The sequence below is a fragment of the Carcharodon carcharias genome, chromosome 13, assembly GCF_017639515.1.
Source record: "Carcharodon carcharias isolate sCarCar2 chromosome 13, sCarCar2.pri, whole genome shotgun sequence".
NCBI classification, from domain to species: domain Eukaryota; kingdom Metazoa; phylum Chordata; class Chondrichthyes; order Lamniformes; family Lamnidae; genus Carcharodon; species Carcharodon carcharias.
In genome coordinates, this window is record NC_054479.1 from 133,651,094 (window position 1) to 133,676,215 (window position 25,122).

Consider the following 25,122-nt stretch of genomic DNA (forward strand, 5'->3'; position numbering starts at 1 on the left):
AACTGTGACAGAATAAAAAGCATCTACAAACCCAGGGGCTGCAGCGGTTCAAGCCGGCTGTTCACCACCACCTTCTCCAAGCCAATTAAAGATGGGCGATAAGTGCTGGTCTTGTTAGCGATGCTCACATCCCAAGAGCAAATAAAAAGAGTGGGGAACGGGGAAGATACATTACAGGAAGGACATTTCCTTCAAGGGACAGGAAAAAAAGAGGACTGGTTCCGGAGGTGTCCAATAAGCAGCAGTACATCATCAACATATTCCCTGGTGAGTACTTGCATCATGGCCTTGCACTGGCCCCGAGATCAGCTTGCCTGTCGCTCATGGCCAAAGGCGTTCAGTGGTAAACAATTAACCCATGCAATGCAGATCCTGTCAGAAACTTTCCAACTAAAAGCAAACCTGTTCTTGCTCCATAGCCTTAAACCATGCACTCATTGATATTAGATAGGCAAATACCAACAACAACTTGCATTTATGCAGCACCTTTAACGTGGTTAAAAACATCCCAAAACGCTTTACAGGAGTGGTATCAAACAAAATTTGCCACCAGACCACCTAGACATAAGGTCAGGCAACAAGAGGTACATTTTAAGGATTGTGTTAGAGGAGGAGGTGGTGGAGTAGTTTAGGTAGAGATCTTTGAAGGAACAAAAGCACAGACTTACAAAACGACTGGCATCAATGGACTGCCATTTGACTTTAGAGCAACATTGATCACTTTGCCTTTGTTGATAAGCTGTCCTTTCCAAGGATGGTACACGGCTGCTTAATTTAAAAAGTTGAGGTTAAAACCAATGGAAATGCCTGAAAACGGAGCTTCACAAACACAGCTCACCAACTTATACATCACACCCCTATAACAGTTCAGTCAGCCACAAGGAAACAAAAGCACAAAAAAGGAATATATAGTCTAGTCCTCATAATTCAAATCTGATTTTAGTTTCAAAATTTTAAGAAGTGAAATAATTAAAATTATGCAATGCAGCAGAGTAGGAACTTAGTGCCTAAAATTCTATTTAATATAAAACACATTATCGGATTACATTCAAAGTATAACTTGGAAACAGACTGTTTGGTTCAACTAGTCTGCGCTGGGGCTCATGCCCTGCACAAGCAGTATCCTAACCCCATTATCACACCCTGTTCCATGAGTCTTTATCCCCCTTTTACCTTCAACCACCTGTCTAGCCTATTCTTCAAAGCAGACAGGATCTTTGATTCGATCATCAACACCAGTACCACATTCCACAACCCTCTACAGAAAACGTTTCCGCACAAGAACGTGAGAAATCAGAGCAGGAGTAGGCCATTCGGCCCCTCGAGCCTGTTCCGTCACACAATAAGATCATGGCTGATGTCATCATGGTCCCAACTCCACTTTCCTGCCTGCCCCTCATAAGTCATGACTCCCCTATAGTTCAAGAATCTGTCTATCTCAACCTTGAATATACTCAATGACTCAGCCTCCACAGCTCTCTGGGATAGAGGATTCCAAAGATTAATGACCCACAGAGAAGATATCCCTCCTCATCTCCGTCCTAAATGGACAATGCCTTATTCCCCCTATTCTGTCCTAAATCTCTTTTCATTAAATCTTGAGGAAAAAGAATTACTCTTGTATTTAAGCCCTTTCATTCTGGGTCCCTCAACACTGGAAATGGTCCAGCAGCATCTGTGTAAAGTGAAATAAAGTTAATGCTTCAAGTCAGTGACCCTGCATCAGAATTGTAAGTGATTGAAGATGGAGCAGTTTTTAAACAGAGGTAGAGCAAGGGTGGGGGAGGGAAAGCAGTTAGGAAAGTATATGAAGGGGTGGAAGGCAGGGGAGGTTGAATGTCAAAAGTGATGATTGTGAAAGGCACAAAGAAATGGAACTGGGGCAAGTAAACTTCCAGCAGCTGTACAGGACCTTGGTGAGACCAAACCAGGAGTATTGTGTGCAGTTTTGGTCTCCTTACCTAAGAAAGGATATACTTGTGTCAAGAAGGTATAATAATGTTATTGGAAATTATTTTAAAATAGAGTTCTAGTGGGGTCTGTGTCTATGTGTGTGTTTCAATTGGATTAAAGTCAGCTAGTCTGGTAGCTCCGATGTTTGGAGTTTTGAGATGTTAATTAGATAAATGTAAGGAGGGTAGAAGGAAAAGTGTAAATTTGCATTTGTTAAAAGAAACCATTCAAGGCTGCGGGTGAAATCTTACACCTAGCTAGAAGACACCAAGAAATGTGTTTATTTTTCTCAGCTTACTAATAAAATTGTTAGAAGAGATAAAGATAAAAGCCTAGTGATACAATGGAAAATTTACATTCAAAGAGAAAGATGTGTATACAGGAGAAAAGAGATTGTGTGTAAGGGAGAGACATTTTAAGATCCAACGAGGGTGAGAAGCCTCCAGCCTGTAAGCCTCAAGTCTGTTTGCAAGGACCTAGAGCTGAACGAAACTCATTTTGAATGTGCCTGTCCAGGGTATGCTTTGCCAGAGGTCTGTTAAATCTATGGAGTTTACTGTTGCCTTACTGAGGTTGTAATTGAGAGTCAGATCAATTAGGGGATTTTTGTAGTTATTATAGGAGCAATTTTGTAGACATGTGTACGTGTTTATAATCTTTCTCGTATTAATATATGTTTAATTTTGTTTTATAAAAGAGCTCTTGAAACTCATTAATACTGAATTCAAAGCTTGCATCTCGAAACATATGAATTGCAAAATTGGGTTATGACAGTTGTTTCAAGTTTCCCTCTGGGATTTGAACAACTCAGCCTTTACCATCAGCTGTGTCATTGTACTTGCCATAGAGGGAGAGCAGCGAAGGTTCACCAGACTGATTCCTGGGATGGCAGGATTGTCGTATGAGGAGAGATTGGGCCGACTAGGCCTGTATTCACTAGAATTTAGCAGAATGAGAGTTGATCTCTTCGAAACATATAAAATTCTGACAGGGCCAGACAAACTGGATGCAGGGATGATGATTCCTCTGGCTGCGGGGTCTAGAACAAGGGGTCACAGTCTCAGGATACAGGGTAGGCCATTCAGGACTGAGATGAGAAACTTCTTCACTCAGAGGGTGGTGAACCTGTGGAATTGTCTACCACAAAGGGCTGTGGAGGCCAAGTCACTGAATATATTTAAGAAGGAAATAGATAGATTTCTAGACTCTAAAGGCATCAAGGGGTATGGCGTTAAGATAGAGGATCAGCCATGATCATGTTGAACGGCCTACTCCTTCTCCTATTTTCTATGTTTCGAAAGGAACAAAAAGTGTGTCGAGAGGAGGTGTAAATGGAAATTGCAGAATTACCACCAACATCTGTCATCAAAGGTATGGGGCAGGGGTTTAACCTGAAACTGTTGAACTCAATGTTCAGTGTGGAAGGCTGTAAGGCTTAACCTTAACAAAAACAGAACTACCTGGAAAAACTCAACAGGTCTGGCAGCATTGGTGGAGAAGAAAAGAGTTGACGTTTCGCATCCTCATGACCCTTCCACAGAACTGATTTTTATCACAGACCTTTCCTCTGCTCTGCCCCTTTCCCTGCCTTGCTTAAAAACTGTTCGATCTCTAAAGATTTCCCAGTTCTGATGAAAGATCATCGAACTGAAAGTTTAACTCTGCTTCTCTCTCCACAGCTGCTGCCTGACCTGCCGAGTGTTTCCAGCACTTTCTGTTCCTATTTCAGATTTCCCGCATCTGCGGTTTTTATCTCTGTTTTTATCTCTAGGCTTAACCTTATGTTGAGCTTCATTGGAACAGCGCAAAAGGCCAAGAACAGAGAGAGGTCAAAGTGTAAGTGCAGCAGAGAATTAAAATGACAGGTGACTGAAAGCTTGGGGTCACAATCTGGGTTTGATCTCCCCAGTGTTGAGGAGACCACATCGTGAGTAGTGAATCCAGTGCGCTCAGTTGAAAGATGTACGAGGAAATCATTGTTCCATACGAAAGAACTGTTTGGAGCCTTGGACAGTAAGAAGGAAGGAGGTAAAAGGGCAGGTGTAACATTTCCTGCACTTGCAGTGGGAAGATGCCACGGGAAGGTAGAGGGGTTGAGGAGATTGAGGAGTGGACCAGGGTGTCACAGAGGGAACAGTCCCTTCGGAAGGTTGAAAGGGGAGAGGAATGAAATGTAGTCCTCACACCCCTTCTTTTCAGGACTCTATTCCATTCTCCCAGTTTCTCTGTCTCATCTGTTCTGACAATGCAACCTTCCAGGCCAGTATTTTCTATCTGTATTCCTTTTTCCTCAACAGAGGATTTCCTCCGACAGGGGCCTCAATTGTGTCCATTCCATTTCCCACACTTTTGCTCTCACCCATTCTTCTCCCCCACCTCCCAGAACACAATAGGGTTCCCCTTGTTTTCACCTTCCACTTCACTCACCACCTCATTCAACAAATCATCCTCTGCCATTTCCACCACCCCCAGCATGGTGCCAAATCCACATTCCCCTCCCCTCCCCTTTCAGCCTTCTGCACAGACCCTTCCCTCTGCGACACTGGTTCACTCCTCAGTCACCCCCATAAACCCTTCCCCTTTGCCATGCAAATGCAAGGGATACAACACCTCCCCTATTACCTCCTCCCTTCTCACCATCTAATTCCCCAAACATTACTTCCAGGTGAAACTGCAAATTATGTGTATTTCTTTCAACTTAGTATACTGCATATAGGCTGACAACACAGTCTCCTCTGCACTGGGGAGACTAAATGTAGATTGGGTGACCGCTTAGTAGAGGAGCTTTGCTCAGTCCCCAGGTGTGAACCCTTGCTTCCAGTCATCTGTCATTTTAATTCTCTGCTCCACTCCCACTCTCTGTCCTTGGCCTGCTGCACTGTGCCAATGAAGCTCAACATAAGCTCAAGGAATAGCCCCCTCCCCTTTTGATTAGGCACTTTACAGACTTCCAGACTCAACAGTGAGTTCAAAAACTTTTGATCCCAATCTTTTGTTTATGTTTTTGGATCACAACCGTTGGTGATAATCCTGTGTTTCATTTTTTACAGCGCCTCTTTTATTTCTTTACTTGTTCCACTACCATCTCTTTCTGCCTCGCGCCATCATCTCGTTTAATGTCTCCTGCCTTCAACCCTATCACAGACCTTTCCTCTGCTCTGCCCCTTTCCCTGCCTTGCTTAAAAACTGTTCAATCGCTAAAGATTTCCCAGTTCTGATGAAAGATCACCGACCTGAAAGTTTAACTCTGCTTCTCTCTCCACAGCTGCTGCCTGACCTGCCGAGCGTTTCCAGCACTTTCTGTTCCTATTTCAGATTTCCCGCATCTGCGGCATTTTGCTCTTATCTCATCTTAGTGGATCTGTCCTGTGTCCTCTCAACATCTGCTCCATGGCCTGGAGCCCAAAACGGCAAACAAACTCCAAATGTGATCTTTGTTTTTGAACAGTCGCTATTACACTGAGGCTCGTATTTCATTCCACTTAACTCAGTATTTTGCTAGTTTTTTTTCTTGAAATAAAAATGGTCTTTCCAATTTTGAAGCTGAATTCCCAAATCCCTCATCTCTCCGGCCTCACCCAGCCTTCCCCCATTCATTGAATCATAATTACCTTTTCTTTACATAAACCAAAAAGCTGCCACCTCACACCTCGTGGTATTAAATTCAATCTGCCTCTTTTGCCATTTCCGCTCATTCTATCAATATCCCCCTCTCACTGCTTCCTTTGTTACTCAGAATTACTGCATCTCTTACTTTAGTATTTTCTACAAATTTGAATCTCACTCCCTTCAGTTAAATCTCTAAATAATTGACGTGCACTGAGGGATGCAGTTCCAAAACAGAACCCACTCTCTCTGGGAAACTCCCACACTGTTTCCTCCCTTTGGATCAGTTTTCAAACCCAGTTTGCTCCCCTCCTCTTGGTCCCTTTAATCTGCTTGAACTAAGCAATTCCAAATTAAGAGGAACAGATAAAGTGAGCAGTTGACCTTATTCTGTCCTCATGTCTTGACTTGTAACAGAGTCATCGAAACAAAAATGCATTGCAACAACACTAGTCTATTACCGGGGGGAGATGGCGGCACAACACTATGGACTAGTATCCTGAAGACCAGGGGACCCAGGTTCAAATCCCACCACAGCAGATGGTGAAATTTGAATTTGATTAAAAACCTGGAATTAAAAGTCTGATGATGACACAAAACCATTAACTGATCGTCATAAAAAAAACTTCCTTTAGGGAAGGAAATCTGGCCTACATGTGACAACAATGTAGTTGACTCTTAAATACACCCTGAACAAGGGCAATTAAACGCTAGCCTTGCCCACATCCCATGGACGAATTTTTAAAAACACCATTAAAAAATCCATTTCATGATGCTTACAGTCATTTTTGAGCCACTGTATCAGATTTATTGGAATTAAATTCAAAAATGAGCGACTACCACAAAATAAAACATTTTATTTTTAGATATTACGCTAAAACATTAAATCTGAGTTTAAAGGAATAATAATTTACCTTGAATTTCTGGAACAAGACTGGAAGGAGAAAAGTGAGAAGAAATATTTAGATACCATCGCATCGTTTTTAAACAATCATCAGTATGTGCATGCTCAAACAGAAATGTCATTACTCCAAAGAGGACAGAAAAGAGAACTTACAACTCAATCTCTGTTGACTTTGACATCATGCACTTGTTGTCACAGTACTGAAATGCTACAACAGCGTAAGGATAAATCTGTCTAGGGTACTGGAGAACATCACACTGTCCAAACTCATACAAGTAATACTGGAACAAAGGGAAATAAAGCTGGTCACTAACAGAATACAAATAGCTACATCCAGTAGCAGGGACTAAACTTAAATATTATTCACAAGTTTGCAAAACTAAAACACATCAGGCTGAATCAGATTAATTTCCAGGGATAAAACGTGTATCTTTTTTTTTCCCTAGAGATGAAACTATGCAGCAAGCGAGAAGTGAATTTTGAGAGGGAGGAATGTCCATCAAAGCAAACACAGCAGATAAATGCAAAAAAAAAGTGACTTCACCTGTGTCAGTTCAAAGGCTTGAAAATGGCTGGTTATGGAAGAGACTGTGTTACTGTTGGCAGAAACATGGCAGTTGTAGCTAGCAGATGGCCCGGTCAAATCTGCTGTGTAATTTTCAATCATAGACTTCACTCTACCCTGTTAAATAAACAAAACGGGAACATGTGGAAAAGAAAAACAAAAGGTCATTTTTAACGCGATTAAACACAAATTTAACAAAGCCTACAGAGTACACAATCAAGCATTTATTAATTGTGCATTAACTGTGAATAAGCAGAGGTAAAATCTCGAGTGAATGCCGTCAAATTTCACTCCAGGCTCCAGCCAAGCAAGCAAACACCAGGATAATGGTATTTTAACAATGGTATTTTATTCAAGAAATATGCTCACAGCCCAAAGGCTGAATTGCAGTGTCAATTACACCAAAAAAATTCATAGAATTCATATATGGTCTGGCTAATATTACAACCACATCTTTCAGCCCTCTCTTCTGACTAGTAGCATTCAACAGATGGCAGTGTTCCTTAAATTAACCTGCACTAATTCACACAGCAGCTGTGAAATATGACATGTTTGAATATGGCAGCAAGCGTGATGTAAACACAGGAGTCACTCGGTAATACTGAGATGTTCAGCTGCAAAAAGGGAAAAGACCATTTTTTTTTAAATTGAAGAGTATCTGAGGAAATGAGGATCCAGCTCCGATGGATCTTGTGTGGATTACGGTGAATTATCACAGAAGAGTGAACAGAAAAATGGCTCCATGGTTACCGCTGTGATTGCAGAGACTACTCTAACTTGGGGAATCTTGATCTGCTGTTCATCGAGAAGTGTGCAACTATCAAAGAAGCGTCTGTTACATATAAACATAACTTCCTCAGGGGAAAAGTTTAAGGAATGAAAGGCAGCTGGTGGACCTTAAGCCAGCAATGAAGCACATCCTGTTCGGCCAAGAGATGAAACAGAAGTATAACTTTCTGAAATTTTCAGCTCTGTGCATGATATCTGATGGGTCAAATAATGAAACTCAGAGCACAACTAGAGCAATGCACGTTATAAGATGTTCTTCCATCGTCACCCGTAGCAGCAGCAACAGAAATATCCAAAACCAGTTTTATCTTGTTTGATGGGAAGGAGCGAGTGGAAGAAAGGAAAGAACAAATGTTTTAATTCAATCAGGCTGGGGAACTTCAAAGTGATAACACTTCTCAATCAACATGAGCATTACTGGGTAGAATACAATCACAATGCTTTCCTTTACCTTACCTTAATTATTTTAAAAATGAGAATATAGCCGCACTTCCCATGGTACCACGGTGTAGGATGAAGGAAGTCTGAGTACTTACAAAGATATACTCCTGTCAGATGAGAAGAAAAGGTGAAGTTACTTGAATATGTTGAATATGGAAACATCCAAAACATAAATGTTTTACAAAAGCCAATAGCTTAATTCCTAAGGCCTTGAAATGTGCTCCTTACAATAGTAACTTTTATAATACAGAGGCCGAGGGATCAGGAGCTTAAGCTACACAAGGATAGGAATAGACAGCATGTCAGAAGGTTCTCGTTTTCCCAGAAAACCAAGAGCCTCTGGAATACACTGCCAGTTGGGGTGGTAGTGCTGACTCCCTACATTACCAACAAGGAGGAACTGACTGGGGCAGAGATCACATCATATAGACAGTGTCTTTGTAGCCAATAGGTGGAGCTGGGGGTTGATCGGGGACCAGGAGTGATCGGGAATGGAGCAGGGTGGGGCACTAAAGCTCGCACCATCAGCCCATGTGGAAGTACTCCAGCTCCATTCCGTCCTGGGCCATTTTCCCAGAAGAAAGGTTGAAGCGGCTTCTCTCTCACTTGCCTTCCATTGCATCCTGCTGCTGCCTTCAAGCTGGGAAGCCTCTGATTGGCCCTCCGGTTTCAAGAGTCTACTCACCGTCTTTGATTGGATGGCGAGGCCACTCTCTGGCCATTAATTGGCTGCTCCGGTGAAAATCACATCAAGTGACTTTTCGGGAAACAGTGCAGGCTTCTGACCCCATGTGAGCCTGAGGGATGCACTCAGAAGCCTGCAGAGAAAATCCAGCCCTTAGTTCACACGATTTCTCGGACTGGTTTCAATCATCTGAGTGAGTGGAGAGGTATTTTCCTGGAATACTTCTTTCCCTCTTATTGGTCCTGGGTTTTTCCCCTGTCCCTACCAGGCAGTTACATGGTTGGGGAAATGTCTAGTTGTGATACTCCAGCCATCATGTGTGAGCAGTGTTTTTGATGGGCTAGCTGGCCATTTCATACCTGTCAAATTTGGTATGTATGTCCATATACCAGTACTTGATTCTTTTTTCCCAATGTTTTAATAGAGGTGTTTGACTCAGTCTTACTGCTGCTGTCCCAGAGTTGACTATTCGTTGTACCACTTCTCCTAAGCTCGCTAATAAATTCCTAATAAGTTTCCCAGCAAATTATTGCATGCATTTGTCACTGAGGGAGCAGGGAGCACAACAGTATTTGTCCCCATTATCTGGATTACAGAAAATTCCATGCCAACCTAAGGTTAAAAAAACAAAACAAATAATACACAAGAGCTCAAATATAATTCTACAATGCACTTTACACCATTATGGACAGCTTCCACAACATCAGTTAATTATCTCAACGAAAACTAACACCACATGAAGTTTACACTTCAGTAAGCACACTGTTTAAAACTCGGCAATATTAAAAGATTGAGATACCTAGTTTCCTTTCAACAGAGTCCTTAGGAGTGTTGAACTATAACTTTTCCACCAGAAAAGAAATAGCGTACTGATCAACAATCTAAGTCTCACACAAGTCCTTTGTGTAATTTTAAACCAACTGTCCAGCCGCAGCATAAGGAGAACTGAAACTGAAAGACAACTTATTCACCAAGTCCAGTAATCAATGCACAGCCGCAATTCAGATGAAAAGTAATTAAAAAGATAAACTTGTATTCCTCTATAAACTAAGTTACGGCTGTAAAACTGACATGCCTCTCTACAGTTTCAACCATCTTGTTTACGCCTGGTGTGGTTTGCTGCTTTCCTGTCCATTCTCCCACCTTCGCTGACTCTTGCACTCAGCAACTCTGCGCACCAGCAGCTTTGGTCAACCTTGTTAGGGAGATATGTTCACAAGCAAATGTAGGTAAATGAGGATATTCTGAAACTGACCTTTCAGTCTCTGATGGCTGTATGGGGCTGGTCTGCCCAGTCATGGATAGAAATATAACACACAAATTTGACCAGACGCTATAGTGGTAGTTCCATGCTCCCTCTTGCGAGTCAGAGGTAGGGCTGCAATACCTTGGCTCCAATTAACCAACCTATGCTCTTCTGTATCCCCAGCTGAAAACATGGTGTTGCAGAATTGCCCCCTCAACAGTTTTGTTCAGGAATTGAATTAACTACGTTGTTCCCCTGCACATTGTTTAGGTCAATGTGCTAAATTTGCTCTTGTTTCCTTGAATCCTCCTTCCCAAAGGAAGTCTCTCTGTGCTCGTCTCAGAGGGAGGAGCTTCCAGTGAAAAAGGCGGACTCTGTCAGTGAAGGTAGAAATGAGTTACCCGTCTCCTACAGGGTCAACGGACTGGAAGGAGGAGGAGGAGCTGGAAGAACGGAGACATGTTTTCTATAGCTTGGGATATTTACACTTTGCAATATTTATGGGAATAATCTAAAGAGTGCCAAATGCAAGTTCAGAGATATTTTCCTGGGATCACCCAGCAGAGAAACTCTGTTACTAAACATTCTACACACTCGAAAATGGTGCACTCTGAACAAACAAGTCCACTGGATGTATGATACAAAGCAGTGCGTAAAACTGTCTTCCGGTAGAAAAGTCAATGATTTACTTACAAATTGGCATACCCAGCTAAGGTTGCATACAGACCTTTGCAATGCAGTATAAAGCTTAGCAGCAACAGTAAGGTTGCAGGAACAAGCTTAATAATTAATTAAAACTTGTGCAAATTTTAACTCTATGGCCATGGGCAGGCAAGAACTTGCAGTATATATCAGATGCCTAAAATGGTTTCTGAATAACGTGCTTATCTTTCGACAGTTCACATTATTTAAATGAACTAAAGGAAGGTACTGGCTTACTGCCAGCAAAAGCAGTATTCACTTTCTGCAATGAACAGGCACCAAGATCCACTCAGCATGCATATGTATGTTATTTTTTTATATACAGAATGTTTATACGCTAAAATACCCTTCAGTGGATCTCCTAGAGTTGTAATGTCACTGTTCCCGACCTTCAATCCATTTTGACAGACAGTTTTTGCCTGCAACAGTAAAACAAAAATTAAGAGGCAGCAACACAAAGAAAAACAAAATAAAAACTATATTATAACAATTAGATCCATACAAACACTATCCCATTGCTTGTGATACATAACCCTCTTCCTCTAAGCCCTTGGACTGGACCTCCTCTTTCTAAGGTCATTCCAATGAATGTTTGTTTGTTTATATAAAAATATGATTTGTATTAAATATGCAGAAATGTGTTAAAGAGCTGCAACACTCTTAAAATTTGGATGAGATTAAGAAATACTCCATATGTCGCCCTGGTTTACGAAGCTAACAGAATTGGCTATATAATATGTCACAGGTTTGCTTTACAATATGCCTCCCTCCCTACCCTCCATATTTTCACAAGTACACCCGAAATGCATTTTAAAGGTGTCTTTGATGTAATAAAGCTTCAAAATATTTCTAACTTTTCCCCAAACAGCGTTTTTTATTTTTACCTTGTCTTCTGTTTCAAACAGTAAGAAGGCGAAGGACTCAGCAAGTTCCTCCTTACTATATCCTTTCCCCTCCAGATCCAGCCGACAACCTTTGAGCTGCAATTAATAAATAAAATGTTACGCTCTTCCAAATTACAAAAAAAATCAATTCGGATTTGACAAAACATTAAATTCCGCCTTGTGCTAATATAGGTCTTGGCTCAGATTTTGCAATCAGTGGCGAACAAACAGAACTACAGCATTCATTACACCTACACTTGCCCACACAAAGCGCGCGTGCTTTCACGCTGGAGATGCAGTTATAGTCCAGCATCCTCTACAGTGGACCTGGGATCTGTGTAAACAGAACAAAAGACTTTGTGTCTTTTTTAAACCAAACCAGAACGAAGAATCCTTACTGAGCCGCTCAGAGTCTAAACCTGGGCGTGCAAGTTAGAATATTTAATTTGATGCCCAAGTCATGTAACTCAACTCCTGACCCCAAAGCCTGTCCACTATCTACAAGGCACCCAGTCAGGAGTGTGATAGAATACTCATCCCGGCAGAGGCAGAGTACAGCTCCAACACTCAATAAGTTCGACAGCATCCAGGACAATGCAGCCCTCTTGGCTGGCACCCCATTTACCATCTTAAACATTCACTCCCTCCACCACCAGCACAGAGTGGCTGCTGTGGGTACCATCTACAAAATACGCTGCCGGCCCAGCCAGCATCATTCGTATCCCAAGAATGAATATTAAAAACAAAACTCACACAGCTACCTTGACTATAACTTCCTGACGCTGGCTTCCTGTAAGAACGCTAATCCATTCTTCCAATGACTCTGCCTCCTCACATCTGATCATGCAACCTTCTACACCAGCACTTCTGATAAGTATTCCTTTCTCCTTAACCCAGGTGGAGCGGTGATTTACTTGTACTTCAATATTCACCGCTCACTCTGTGGTCTACTCTACATTGGGAGAGCAAAGGCAGATTGGGTGACTGCTTTGCAATAAGCTTGACCCTAAGCTTACCTGTTATTTTAATTCCCCACTCCACTCCCACTCTGACCCCTCTGTCCTCCATCTCCTGCACTGATCCAATAAAAGCTCAACATAGACTCAAGGAACAGCACCTCATCTTGTGATTAGGCACTTTACAGACTTCAGGCCTCAACAACGAATTAAGCAACTTTTGATCATAACCTTCGCCCCCCACCCCCCATCTTTTGGGCAGCAACTGCTGGTGGCGATTCTGATTTTCCCACTCACACTTCCTCTCGATTCATCTTTTTTTTCTTTACGTGTCCCGTTACCATTTCCCTCTAACTTGCACCATCATCCCTTTTGCCATTTAATGTCTCCTGCCTTCCGCCCCATCCTGTCTTTTTCTCCAGACCACCCCACCCCACCCTACCTTTCCCCACCTTGCTTGCACACTGTTGCATCTCAAAGTCCTGCTAGTTCTAATGCTGGGGTCACGACCTGAAATATTAACTCTCTTTCTCTGTCCACAGATGCTGCCGGACAAACTGAGAATTTCCAGCATTTGTTTGTTTTTTTCAATTTCATATTTCAAGCGGCCGCACTATTTTGCTTTGGTGGATTTGGAAGCAGCTGTTATACGCAGCTACATGTTTCAACTTGTGATTAATTCATCCTCAGTTTAATTTGACATAAACATCAGTATCAGCAGGTATTGGTCCGGTTTCAGGTCCACTTGTCCCAGGTTCTTGGCAAAGCCTATCCTGTAGGTGTAAATCCTATATCACAACACACACAAAAATGGTTGCAAAATGTCATCTATATTTCATGCAATACATTACTAATATCCAGGTTAAACAATTTATAGTAATAATTCAGGAAACAACAGGCCAAGAGCCTGTTCCCCCTGTCTGGAGAGTCTAGAACTCGGGGTTTTGGCTCAGGATCTGGGGTCAGCCATTTAACACTGGGCTGAGGAGAAATCTCTTCACTCAGAGGATTGTGAATCTTTGCAATTCTCTGCTTCCCAGGGCTGAGGGTGGCCAGTTATTGAGTACGTTCAAGGCTTAGGTCAATAAAAATTTGAACATGAACGTAAAGTGGAGTTGAGGTAGAAGATTAGCTATGATCTTATTGAAGGGCACAGCATGCTGGAGGGGATCGTATGGCCTGCTCCTGCTCCTATTTCTCATGTGCAGCAGACAAGCTCTAAAAGCAGGGTGACAATCAGCAGATCTAAGTTAGCATACCGCACGCAGTAAAGAAAATCCCCGATGATTGCACATGGCATCGGTGCTTAAAAGAAAAAATCTCAAAGTCTGTCAGGTTCTTTGTTTGCTTTTAATACAATGATACCTTTTCTAGAAGGCTCACATTATTCACTAAGGTCACTTGGTTGTACTGAAAGTAACTCCCTGAAGAAGAGTCTAAGTACGCCTCCTGCAAGATTGCAAGTATTTCTTGGGTGTATTGGCTGGAGGTGAGGGACACTTTATGAAAGATTTCTGAAAAAGAAAACAGAGAGTCAATATAACCATCCAGTGCAGTAAAATAGGAGGTTGAATCCTGAAAAAGGCTCATTACCCATCAACAATCAAATCGGACACAGTCTCAAAGGCATTTCAGGTTTTAAAAGTACAGTCTCCACATTTTTATTATTTGTGCTACGGTTTTCCGAAATGGTTGTTCCAAATTCCCTGAAAAGTCTTTAAAAATCTGGAAATTGCTACAAACACCTCAACTCATCCAACCACCTGGTGTTTGACAGAGTAACAATAACAGTATTAATTTAGAAATTAAAGAACAGTCCTAATGTTTAAATAAAATCAAACTTAAATTTTGCTTAAAAAAAAATGCATACGTACTTCTGAAAACCAGCAGAGACCTGCAGAACGTTTGTAGTGAAGTTACTATTTTTACTGCGACAGTACTTTTTAAAATCCTCATCCCATTCCTTTCATTCCTCTCCTACCATCTCATCCCCATGCCGTCTGTGATGACTGTCACTTTAAGATCAGTTCAATTGAGTAGGGGGTCACATGATTTGTTCAACCAATGTGCAGCTAGTACGGCTGGGGTGGGGGTGGAATAAATCCTAAGGAGGGGTTTCCTAGCAAGGAAAATGTCTGTATGAGGGGCTGGCTGGATACCAGCAGCCACGGAAGCTCTTGTGTAAATAAGGCTCGTTTTGTTTGACTAACAAGCCTCCCAGAGCGAGTTTCTACGCCAGATAAAAGCGAAACACTACGGATGCTGGAAATCTGAAACAAAAACAAAAATTGCTGGAAAAACCCAGTTTCTATACAGTCCTGCCAACCCGTATACACTCTTCTCCTCCTCCCCCTCCCATGACCCCGAAGGGGGTGGGGGGGGGGGGGGGGAGGTGGTGATGGTGGTGGTGGATTGTCAAAGACCCCCTGCTTGAAGCCCTTTGCTTCTCTCGCTTTCTGATCTCTCAGACTTCATTCATCAGAAGAAGCTGAATCTCCCAAACATTGTTACGCTCAGTACACATGGTACACCCTAGTGTCACAGTAAAATGGAACAATGTCTATTTAATTGACTGTCACCCACAGTTTTCACTGGATCAACGAGACCAAAGCAGCCCAGGAAGACAAAAACTGTGGATCATTATTAACTTTCAAATCAGGGTGCCATCTTATTTTGAGTTTCCAGGTAACCCTAACCCCAATGTCTCTTACGGATGGGGGTCTTGTACTAAATTGAAAGAAATATCAGTGTGGAGCTTTCGAGGTCACACAATATTAAATGTGTTTACATCTACTCAATTTTAATAAATGCCTATATGTTGGTCTCACTTTTTTTAAAATGCCTGCCTGTGGTAGCATATTGAACCATCCCTGAACACAGTTCACCACTCCTGGTAATAAGGAGTGTACATTAACAAGGTGAACAGGGTCCAAGGGTCGGTAGAATTTTTTTTTTTAATTCTCTTCACTCCCCATGGCAATGAATAACTAATTGTCCAGAGATAGTTCCAGGGAGTGTTGGCAGCCATCATTACCTCATGTTATTAGGCACTCTTCATGCATAATAACGGTGAAGCTCTCGTGGCTTGCTATCTATCTGCGGCAGCAACACTGCTGAGGCCAATTCTATACTGGATGAATACAGAAATTTGAAAAAGGGTCTCCTCCTCCTATCCTGTCAAGGACCTAGCCTGGTGCACTACCCAACGATGGAGGAAAATCATGACAGATGCATAGCCATCAGTTGGGACCATCCCCTTCCATATACCCCTCACCCTCCACATTACACAATTACTAGGTCCGGCCATTTTCGAGAATCTGGGACTGGAGCAGTGCTGTGGGCCCCTCCCCCACCGGCCGCAGAACCCAGCGGGAATACCATGTTGCTTACAAGGGGGAGGGCCCGGCGCGATTAAGCGCCCAAACGCGGGCCTCCAACGCGATCGAGCCCCCAGGGTGGGGCCGGAGAACCCCGCTGCCCAAGAGGTGCCAGCCCATCAGTGGCCAGCAGCTCTCCTCTGCCGGGAGGTAGCGCCATCGGGGGCAGTGGCTGCTGTCGGAAATGCACCACGGTCGAGCCCCAGGGTCTACACTGAGTCCCAGGGCGCAGGTGAGGGAGGGTGGGACGCGGGCCGCCCAAGGTAGCAGGGAATTGGAGGCATGGGCTGGAGCTGGTTTCAGCGGCATCCCCCGCCCCCCCCTTTTTTTTTGCCTGGCAGCCATCAGGAGGCATGGGAAAGCTGTGCAACTCCCAGTAAATTCCAAAGTACTAAATATCAGTGGACTCGGGAATAATTGTCTTTAAGCAGCTCATTATTGAGCCTAACTGCCTTCCTGTCGATGGTGGGAGAGTTTCCTGCATTGGGCCCTTCACAACTTAAGTGGTGACATGTTTCCCAGAATCAGGACTCCTATGTGGGTACTCCCACCCAATTCTCCTGACCTCCTCACCCAGCATCATTCCGTGGGTGGGGGTGGGGGGGGGCTCCACTAAATCCAGCCCCTTGACTTAAACGAGATTCTGGCTACAAAGATCAAAAGCTTTCTTTTACCCAGATAAAAGGGTGGATTTAACTCACATTAATCCACTGCCCCACCCCCACCAAAAAAAAAACAAGCTGGTGAGTTTCATCCCGTTCCAGAATTTAAAGCACTTTTCAAAGAGGATTGGTATCCTCTAACTCCCACGTAGCTTACCAGCGGGGGAGGGGAACTGTCTCACCAAGGTAGACTTGGTGCCCGTCAATCGAGGTTGACCATTGCAAGGTGTTCACCTTTCACCTTGAAGATCTTAGCTACCAGCACATCCAAAATATTTACTAAAGATTTATATATAATTCAACACAAAGATAAAAGCAAAGAACTGCGGATGCTGGAAATCCAAAACAAAAACAGAAACAGAATTACCTGGAAAAACTCAGCAGGTCTGGCAGCATCGGCGGAGAAGAAAAGAGTTGACGTTTCCAGTCCTCATGACCCTTCAACAGAACTGCTGAGTTTTTCCAGGTATTTCTGTTTCTGTTACATACAATTCAAGATGAGCTAGCCGTTTCCCCCTAACTAGCCAAGTGCCTCAACAGAGCGCTCTGTTAATATCTGCTCATGCAAAGCCAATTTTCTTCCAGGAACTTCATCAAATATGCAAAATCTCACCTGATCCACTGCAGGACACTTCATTCAGTAACAGCCTTCGTCATACTTTGACCTATGATTAGCATTAACCAGCTTTTTACAAGTTTTTGAGTCTGTTGCAGGGAAAGAGGGTGTGGCTCCAAGCATCTGACACACTCTGGTTATACAAACAAGGTGGGACCCATTGTTGGTCTCCCAGTTGAGATGCAGCAGCCTGGTTTGCTGATGGTTGCCTGTTGTGTTTGTTAACTCTGTGACAGCTGCTATTATGCACAGGGCACTGACCACTCTCAAGACAGGGTCAGTAACACAATAACATGGGCCAGGAATGTCGCTGTGGCCGGGCTGCCGGGGTGGGGTGGGGGGGAGAAGCGCGAGCGTGCGAGTGTGTGCATGCACGCAGTAAAAGCCCCCCGAGGCTCAGAGCCAGCTCAGGGAGCTGAAGATTTTTAACAATAAAAAACAAAGATTTTGAAAATAACGAATGTGGCTCTGACACGTGAGCAGGGGCATGTTAAATATGAGCGAGTGTTAAAAGTTTTAAATTTAATTTTTTAAAACCACTGGTCGAAACCTCATCCCGCCCGTGGATGAGGTTTCGCCAAAAATGCAAAGGCCGCTTGGCCTTTTCGCCCGCCCCACCAACCCAACAGTTGGACGGGCAGCTAAAAATTTGAATCAACTGGGTTCTTAAGGGCCTTGATGGGCCACTTAATTAATGGCAGGCAATGCTCCGACTCCCAAGTGCGCCCGCCGACTGAAATATCGCGCGATGAGCTCGGGACGCTCGCCCAACATCATCGCACGTCATTTTACACTCATTACACACAATATTCTGCCCATGGATTCTTTATTCAAGGATGGTTCTGCATCTTCTTTAGACTGCTAACATACAGGAGTCACACGGCACGTTACATCACATCCCTTATACTGTTGTACGTTAACCAACATAACTGCACCTCTTAAAAGACATACTGCAACATTCCCCATTTACTCCAAATAAAAACATATTCCCCTCGAATAGTTAAAAGTTAACTCTACACAACTCAACAACAGTTAATAGGAGATAAATGTACATGGTACAAAACAGTAAGAGAATCATGTAGACCCATCAGTCATGGTAACGTAATGGTGGCTGGAATCAAACGGCCTGACCTGGAAACAGAACAGTTCTTGATATCTGAAACAAGTTTGCATGGACTCTTCTCTGTGGGAGCAGAATGCGTATAGACTCCATCAGCAATCTGTCCACTGTGCCTGAGAGTCTCTTATTGTACACTTCACTCTTTTTCCCTCTTTGGGAAGCCCTCTGAAGTTCCTGATTCCTTTCTTCAAGAGGAGTCTCCTGGTGCCTCAAACGTTCTTCAATGCCGCCACGTCTCTCTACCGCCTTCCCATGCATGGTGATCATATCTTACATTGTGCTTCCCAAACGCAGGGATAGTCATCAGATGAGGTAGGAAAGGTCGGGTCATCGTGGGTGTGGCATCATCCCAAAGGTGTATCATAGCGTCTCTCTTAAAGCTACCTATCCTGTCGAAGCAGGATACAACCGATAGGATATCCTCGACAGACTGAATTGTTTTATCCTCCATGCTTGGCTCGTTCCTGTGGCGATGATCCAATGCCATGTATCATTACCAGGGCCAAAAGCCTGCATGCCTGTTGTCCTGTGATTGGAGGTCCATCCATTCAGACGATGTAGGAGACTTGGGACTTCCACTCTGATTGGTTATATTTGTAATTAATCTTGATGGACCCTAAACACAGAATCAATGAACCATTGTACGTGGTCAGTTGGGTGTTTGTCAGCACTACCATGGCTCTCCATTTACCCGGATACATACCCTTTAGTATGTGTATACATAAAATATTTGCACTGGCACCTGTATCAAGCTTTGCCCAGAGCCTGTGCATTCCCTCCTTCTTCACACAGACCACGTATAGATGCAAACTCCTACAGTAGAATAATCGATTCAATGTGTTCAGTGACACTGACAACATGAAACAACTACTCCTGCCACCTACTCAGACTTGGACTCTCATCATCATCATCATCACCACTGAGGTTGGCTTCATCTACAACCTTGTGGATGTATCCGTTGTGATGTGGAGTGCGACTGCTAAACTTGCCAAGGTGTGAAAGGTCTGCCTGACTCCTGTCATGACTCTTACCAGTCGCACCAGGCTTGGTTTTCCGACGCAGACGTTTCCAGTGACCCCTGACACCGCAAGCTCTGCGGATGTTGTTAAATGCTGGGCAACTCTTAGGCATATGTAAGATCCCGCGCTTTTTACACAGCTTCCTGGACCCAGAATCCTTACGCAATGTACCTATGGTATTTGCAGTACATTGCAATTGTAAACTCTGCTGGCCGCAATGATAGCCCCAAATTTACAACCATCTTTGAGCAAGGGGCCCACTGTATACACCTTAGGCTTCTCTAAGAGATCCGTCTGGTATGCCTCTATTGCTGTGGATGCAACCACTAGCTCGGTGAGACGGTCCGCTAGTTCAGCCTCCATGAAGTCACACTTAAGGAGCTCTTAACCGCACTTAAGGAGCTCAACACCGTCCAGGACAAAGCAGCCCGTTTGATCGGCACCCCATTGACTACCTTCAACATTCACTCCCTCCACCACCAACGCACAGCGGCAGCAGTGTGTGTACCATCTACAAGATGCACTGCAGTAAGTTGCCAAGGTTCCTTCGACAGAGCCTCCCAAACCCGCAACCTCTACCACCTAGAAGGACAAGGGCAGCAGATGCATGGGGACCCCACCATCTGCAAGTTCCTGTCCAAGTTCCACACCATCCCGACTTGGCAATACATCACTGTTCCTTCACTATCGCTGGGTCAAAGTCCTGCAGCTCCCTACCCAACAGTACTGTGGGTGTACCTGCACCACGTGGACTTCAGTGGTTCAAGTCGGCAGCTGCCCACCACCTTCCCAAGTTCAATCGGGGTGGGCAATAAATGCTGCCCTAACCAGCGATGCCCACATCCCATGATTGAGTTTTTAAAAGATGTCCATACTTGGAAGCTCAAAGTATTTATTGCAAATACACATAACTGTTCCCAGGTTACACAAAGATTAGCTAGATATCGGACAATAAATGGTTTCTCCAGTTTGGACAGGATGCGAACTCCACTTGCAGGAGGGACTGCCGACGCTGAGTCAAGTGCACACCCGAATTTTGAAACATTTATCTACAGTTGTATTTGCCAATTTTTCATTCTATTTAATCTAGTCAAGATTATTTTATTTCCAGACATTATTTGCTTCCACCCTGGTTGGAATAGCAATACACTGACTGAGAATACAGTTCTGACCATACCTTTCTCTATCCCAATTTACGTTTAGGTAATTACAATCTATAATCAAAACTGTATTGTTAGTACAAGCTTCTCACCTAAATTTCATCCTCAATTTGCTTTTCATTGTTTTTTTTTAATTCATTTGTGGGACGTGGGCATTGCTGGCTAGGCCAGTATTTATTGCCCATCCCTAATTGCCCTCGAGAAAGTGGTGATGAGCTGCCTTCTTGAACCGCTGCAGTCCATGTGGTGCAGGTTCACCCACAGCGGTTAGGAAGGGAGTTCCAGGATTTTGACCCAGCGACAGTGAAGGAACGACGGTATATTTCCAAGTCAGGATGTTGAGAGGCTTGGAGGTGGGGTTCCCATGTGTCTCCTGCCCTTGTCCTTCCAGATGTTAGCGGTCATGGGTCTGGAAGGTGCTGTCCAAGGAGCCTTGGTGAATTCCTGCAGTGCATCAGTGGTGGAGGGAGTGAATGTTTGTCTGTCAAGTGCCAAACAAGAGGGCTGCTTTGTCCTGGATGGTGTCAAGCTTCTTGAGTGTTGCTGGAGCTGCCCTCATCCAAGCAAGTGGAGAGTATCCCATCACACTCCTGACTTGTGTCTTGTGGTTGGGGAGTCAGGGAGCAAGTTACTCACCACAGGATTCCTAGCCTCTGTTATTAGGTTGACTGATCCCTCAGTTCAATCCAAAATGGATTCCCTTTGGTCCATTTCTCTAATTAACCCCTATGTTATAGTGCTACAACATCTCTAACTAGTAACTCTGCCTCTTTCCTTTCTCCAACCCCATCTACTGGAAGTTATATAGCTCACTACATTTAATTATCATCCTCACCTCTGTAGTATCGATTGAGATTAAAAAATCACGATATAATGCAATGATTCGAGTTCCACATTACATGGATTTATATACCACATTAGATATGTAAAATACTTAGAGGAAGAACTTGCACAAACTGAAGTATTTTCTCCCCCAACCCCCTTTTATACTGTACCTTTCATGTCTTCTCAAAGGGCTTCAAAGTGCTCACAATCAATGATTGCTTTTGAAGTGCACTTATTTTCTAGACAAATCCAGAAACCAAAATGTGCACAGCAAGGTTCACCAGATAACAATGTGATATTTGTAACCGGTTAACCTGTTTCTGGTGAGGCAATTTGAGGGACAAGTGTTGGCCATGACACCTCCTGAACAGGGGGGCAGGACTCCAGTTTAACATCTCATCTGAAAGATGGCACCTCTGACAATACAATACTCCTTCAGTAACTGCACTTAAATGTCAGCCCCAATCATGTGCTGAAATTCCAAGGGTAGGTGGGGGGGAGGTGTGGTTAAACATTCTGACTCGCAAAGCTGCTACTGAGACAGCCTAACCCTCATAAAACATTGAAGACATAAACAGCATAGTTCTAAGCAAGTTAACTCTGATCAGAGAATCGAATACCCGAGTTCAAAGTTGATACATCTCATTTTTTTTTTGTTAATGGAATGTGGGCGATGCTGGGCATTTATTGTCCATTTCTAAGTATTGTTAAGAAAGTGGTGGGGAGTTGTGGCCTTGCATTGCTGAAATCCACATGGTGTAGGTATACCCACAATGCCGTTAGGGAGGGAACTCTTGAAACTGTGGATTAGACAATTCAGGTTTCTTCACAATTAACTGCAAGCGGTGCAATTGGTCAATCCTTGCATAAGTACACCTGTGTGGGTCTTTGTATATTCTCGTCCCGAAGAAATAGAATATTTGTAAAAGTAGCTTATCTCCCTTGGGAAGTGAAGATCAACATTACTTTTCAGGTGAATTGAACAAATGGGGATTGGCACTGACATAATCCAGGCCTGGTTTTAAAATAGTAGATTTTCCTAATAAAATTCCTCGGTCCACACTTGCAATGGAAGGTGCCTATGTAAACCTGTCACATTATGCCCTTCTACCAGAGATAGTGCTGAGCATCACCTCTGGAGGAGGGCATCCAAAAGAAGTCAATTCATTTGTTACCAAGTAATAAAAGCATCAATAAATAATATCAAAGAGTAAGTATAGCCCAAGACTTTTAAATGGCTGTTGTACAGCGATGGAATTCATTAAAGCCTTAACTTTATGTATAGAATTGGGAGAAGGGACAAAAGGTTTACACAACCATCCCTACAACATACAACTACTCTCAAAACTGCCTCGATTTCACCTGATAGCTCAAATGATCCACATTAGTCTTGGTTTATTTTATTTTCAACTGTTGAATTATTGAAACAACCTTTGATATATATTTTTAAAAAAAAACTATATTCCTGACACTGATTGATGAGGTACAATGCAACTTTTTTTTTAATGGCCTGGTAGAGGAGAAGGGAGGGAACATGTTGTTGGCGGGCACAGTACGATAAAGGTGAAAGTTATCACTATTATTATTATTATTATTATTATTAATAAGAAAGATCTTAGCGTCCACGGTGGGGACTCACCTGGAGGAGAAGGAGCCCGAGCTGGGAGACGTGGCTGCTCACCGCTCGGCGACAGGCGAGGAGAAGACATGTTTTCACGCGTCCTCTCTGCGGCCGGAGAGGGAAGTTTTATTTCTGTCGGGGTTTTGTTTTTTTTTGGGGGGGCAATTTAATAAAACCTCCACGTGAGAAGAATCGGCATCGGGGAAGAAGCAGAGGTGCCCTCAGGAGAAAGCTGCTCGGGGCGGCGACATGGTCCGGGGAGAGAGGAAGAGGAGGAAGAGGAAGAGGGATCGCACCTCAGGTAGAAGAAACGTGATGAAAATTGTATCATGGATAGAGATTATGAAATAAATAAACATCAGAGGAAACTTCTGCGCCGTCGACGGCAGATAACGTGCAACGTCCTGGCTTCTTGTGGCGAGGCGGAAGCACTACATCAGGAAGGGGATAAAGAAAGAGAAAGCTCGGTGCGCAATCTGACATTGCGAAAGGAAGAGCGAAGTCAGGACTTCCTGAAGAAAATGTAACCCTGCTGACCTCATTTTACGAATTAATGCGGCTCAGCCGTCATTGGGAAAGCCTCTCGTGCCACTTAAGCAACGAGAAGGAAAGTCTGGGGTTTTAGCTTTTGGAAACATAACTTTTTTTTTTCTTTTTAAACTTTTCGAGAAGTTTAGACAGAGTGAGAGATGTGGAGCTCCCTTGGCTGCAGCTACAATGTATCCATTGGCCGCCGGTGTTGCCTTTTTTGCAGTTACGTTGTTACATTGTGTTTATCTTCAAGTGGGATTCCAAGGATCGCGTCACAATCGCCACCGCTTTAATCACTGGCCCTCTACCCAGATCTACCTGTCGCACCCACCCCTCCCCCCAACTCCTTAAACCAGCTTATATTTCACCTCTCTTCTATTTTTACTTAGCTCTGTTGAAGAGTCATGCGGACTCGAAACGTTAACTGTGCCCCTCTCCGCAGATGCTGCCAGACCTGCTGAGTTTTTCCAGGTATTTGTGTTTTTGTTTTGGGATTTCCAGCATCCGGCAGCTTTTTTTTGCATTGACCGCTTTACTTCCCCTGTGACCCCCCCCAGCCCACCTGAGCCCTCAGATGGCAAACCACCCTCCCCAGAATCTCATCGCGGCAGGGCCGAAAGTGCACCGGGTCGTCACCCGTATAATGTAAAAGCAAAATACCGCGGAGGCTGGAAATCTGAAACAAAAACAAAAATTGCTGTGGGAAAAGCTCAGCAGGTCGGACAGCATCTGTGGAGAGAAAGACAGAGTTAACGTTTCGAGTCCGTGTGACTCTTCTTCAGAACTAAAGAGAAGTAAAAATGTGGTGAAATATATACTGTTTGGGGTGGGGTGGGGTGGGGTGAGGTGGGGGGGGTGTGGGACGGGTGAAGCTGGATAGAAGGCCAGAGATAGGTGGAGGCAAAGGAGAGATTGTGAAAGATGTCAAGAACAAAAGGTCAAAGGGGTTTTAATAGTGGTGATACTGGCTAAAGGGAGGTGCTAATGGTGACATTAAGAATAGAAAGCAGGATGAGCCAGCGACAGATGGCCCTAGTGGGGGTGGGGTGGGGTGATGGTGTGGGAGAAAAGATCGAAATAGGCTAAAAGGTGGGGATGAAACAATGAATGTCTGCAAGTATGACGCAAACCTCCCTGTCGCTTGCCATTTCAACACTCCACCCTGCCTACTGTCATGCCCACATGTCTGTCCTTGGCCTGCTGCAATGTTCCCGTGAAGCTCAACGCAAACTGGAGGAACAGCACCTCATCTTCCGACTAGGCACTTTACAGCCTTCCTGACTTAACATTGAGTTCAACAACTTCAGATCATGAACACTTTCCTCCATCCCCACCCCCTTTATGATCCCCTTTTTTCTTATATTTATTTTTTAATTTTTATATATATATATTTTCCACCTATTTCCATTATTATTATTTTAAAAAGTTATTTCCATTCATTGTTTTATCCCCACCTTTTA

The 25,122-nt window shown here is 43.6% G+C and overlaps 1 protein-coding gene across 4 annotated transcripts in view; it reads right to left on the minus strand.

The window, feature by feature from the left end:
* The window catches only part of LOC121285874 (protein TASOR 2-like), a 76,707-nt gene extending 53,101 nt beyond the window's left edge, over nucleotides 1–23,606 (minus strand). For 2 of the 4 annotated variants that reach the window (XM_041202793.1, XM_041202792.1), the window contains exons 1-9: nucleotides 23,150–23,606; nucleotides 14,097–14,245; nucleotides 11,776–11,871; nucleotides 11,238–11,310; nucleotides 8,274–8,365; nucleotides 7,008–7,145; nucleotides 6,617–6,744; nucleotides 6,474–6,493; nucleotides 669–765 (exon numbers count right to left, since the gene is read on the minus strand). In XM_041202793.1, the coding sequence (XP_041058727.1) occupies nucleotides 669–765; nucleotides 6,474–6,493; nucleotides 6,617–6,744; nucleotides 7,008–7,145; nucleotides 8,274–8,365; nucleotides 11,238–11,310; nucleotides 11,776–11,871; nucleotides 14,097–14,245; nucleotides 23,150–23,219 (863 nt within the window). In that variant the 5' untranslated portion in view covers nucleotides 23,220–23,606. Of the gene's footprint in view, nucleotides 1–668; nucleotides 766–6,473; nucleotides 6,494–6,616; nucleotides 6,745–7,007; nucleotides 7,146–8,273; nucleotides 8,366–11,237; nucleotides 11,311–11,775; nucleotides 11,872–14,096; nucleotides 14,246–23,149 lie in introns of those variants that run through there. The other 2 variants (XM_041202794.1, XM_041202795.1) reach the window with 2 other exon arrangements.
* Nucleotides 23,607–25,122: the final 1,516 nt, after the last annotated feature.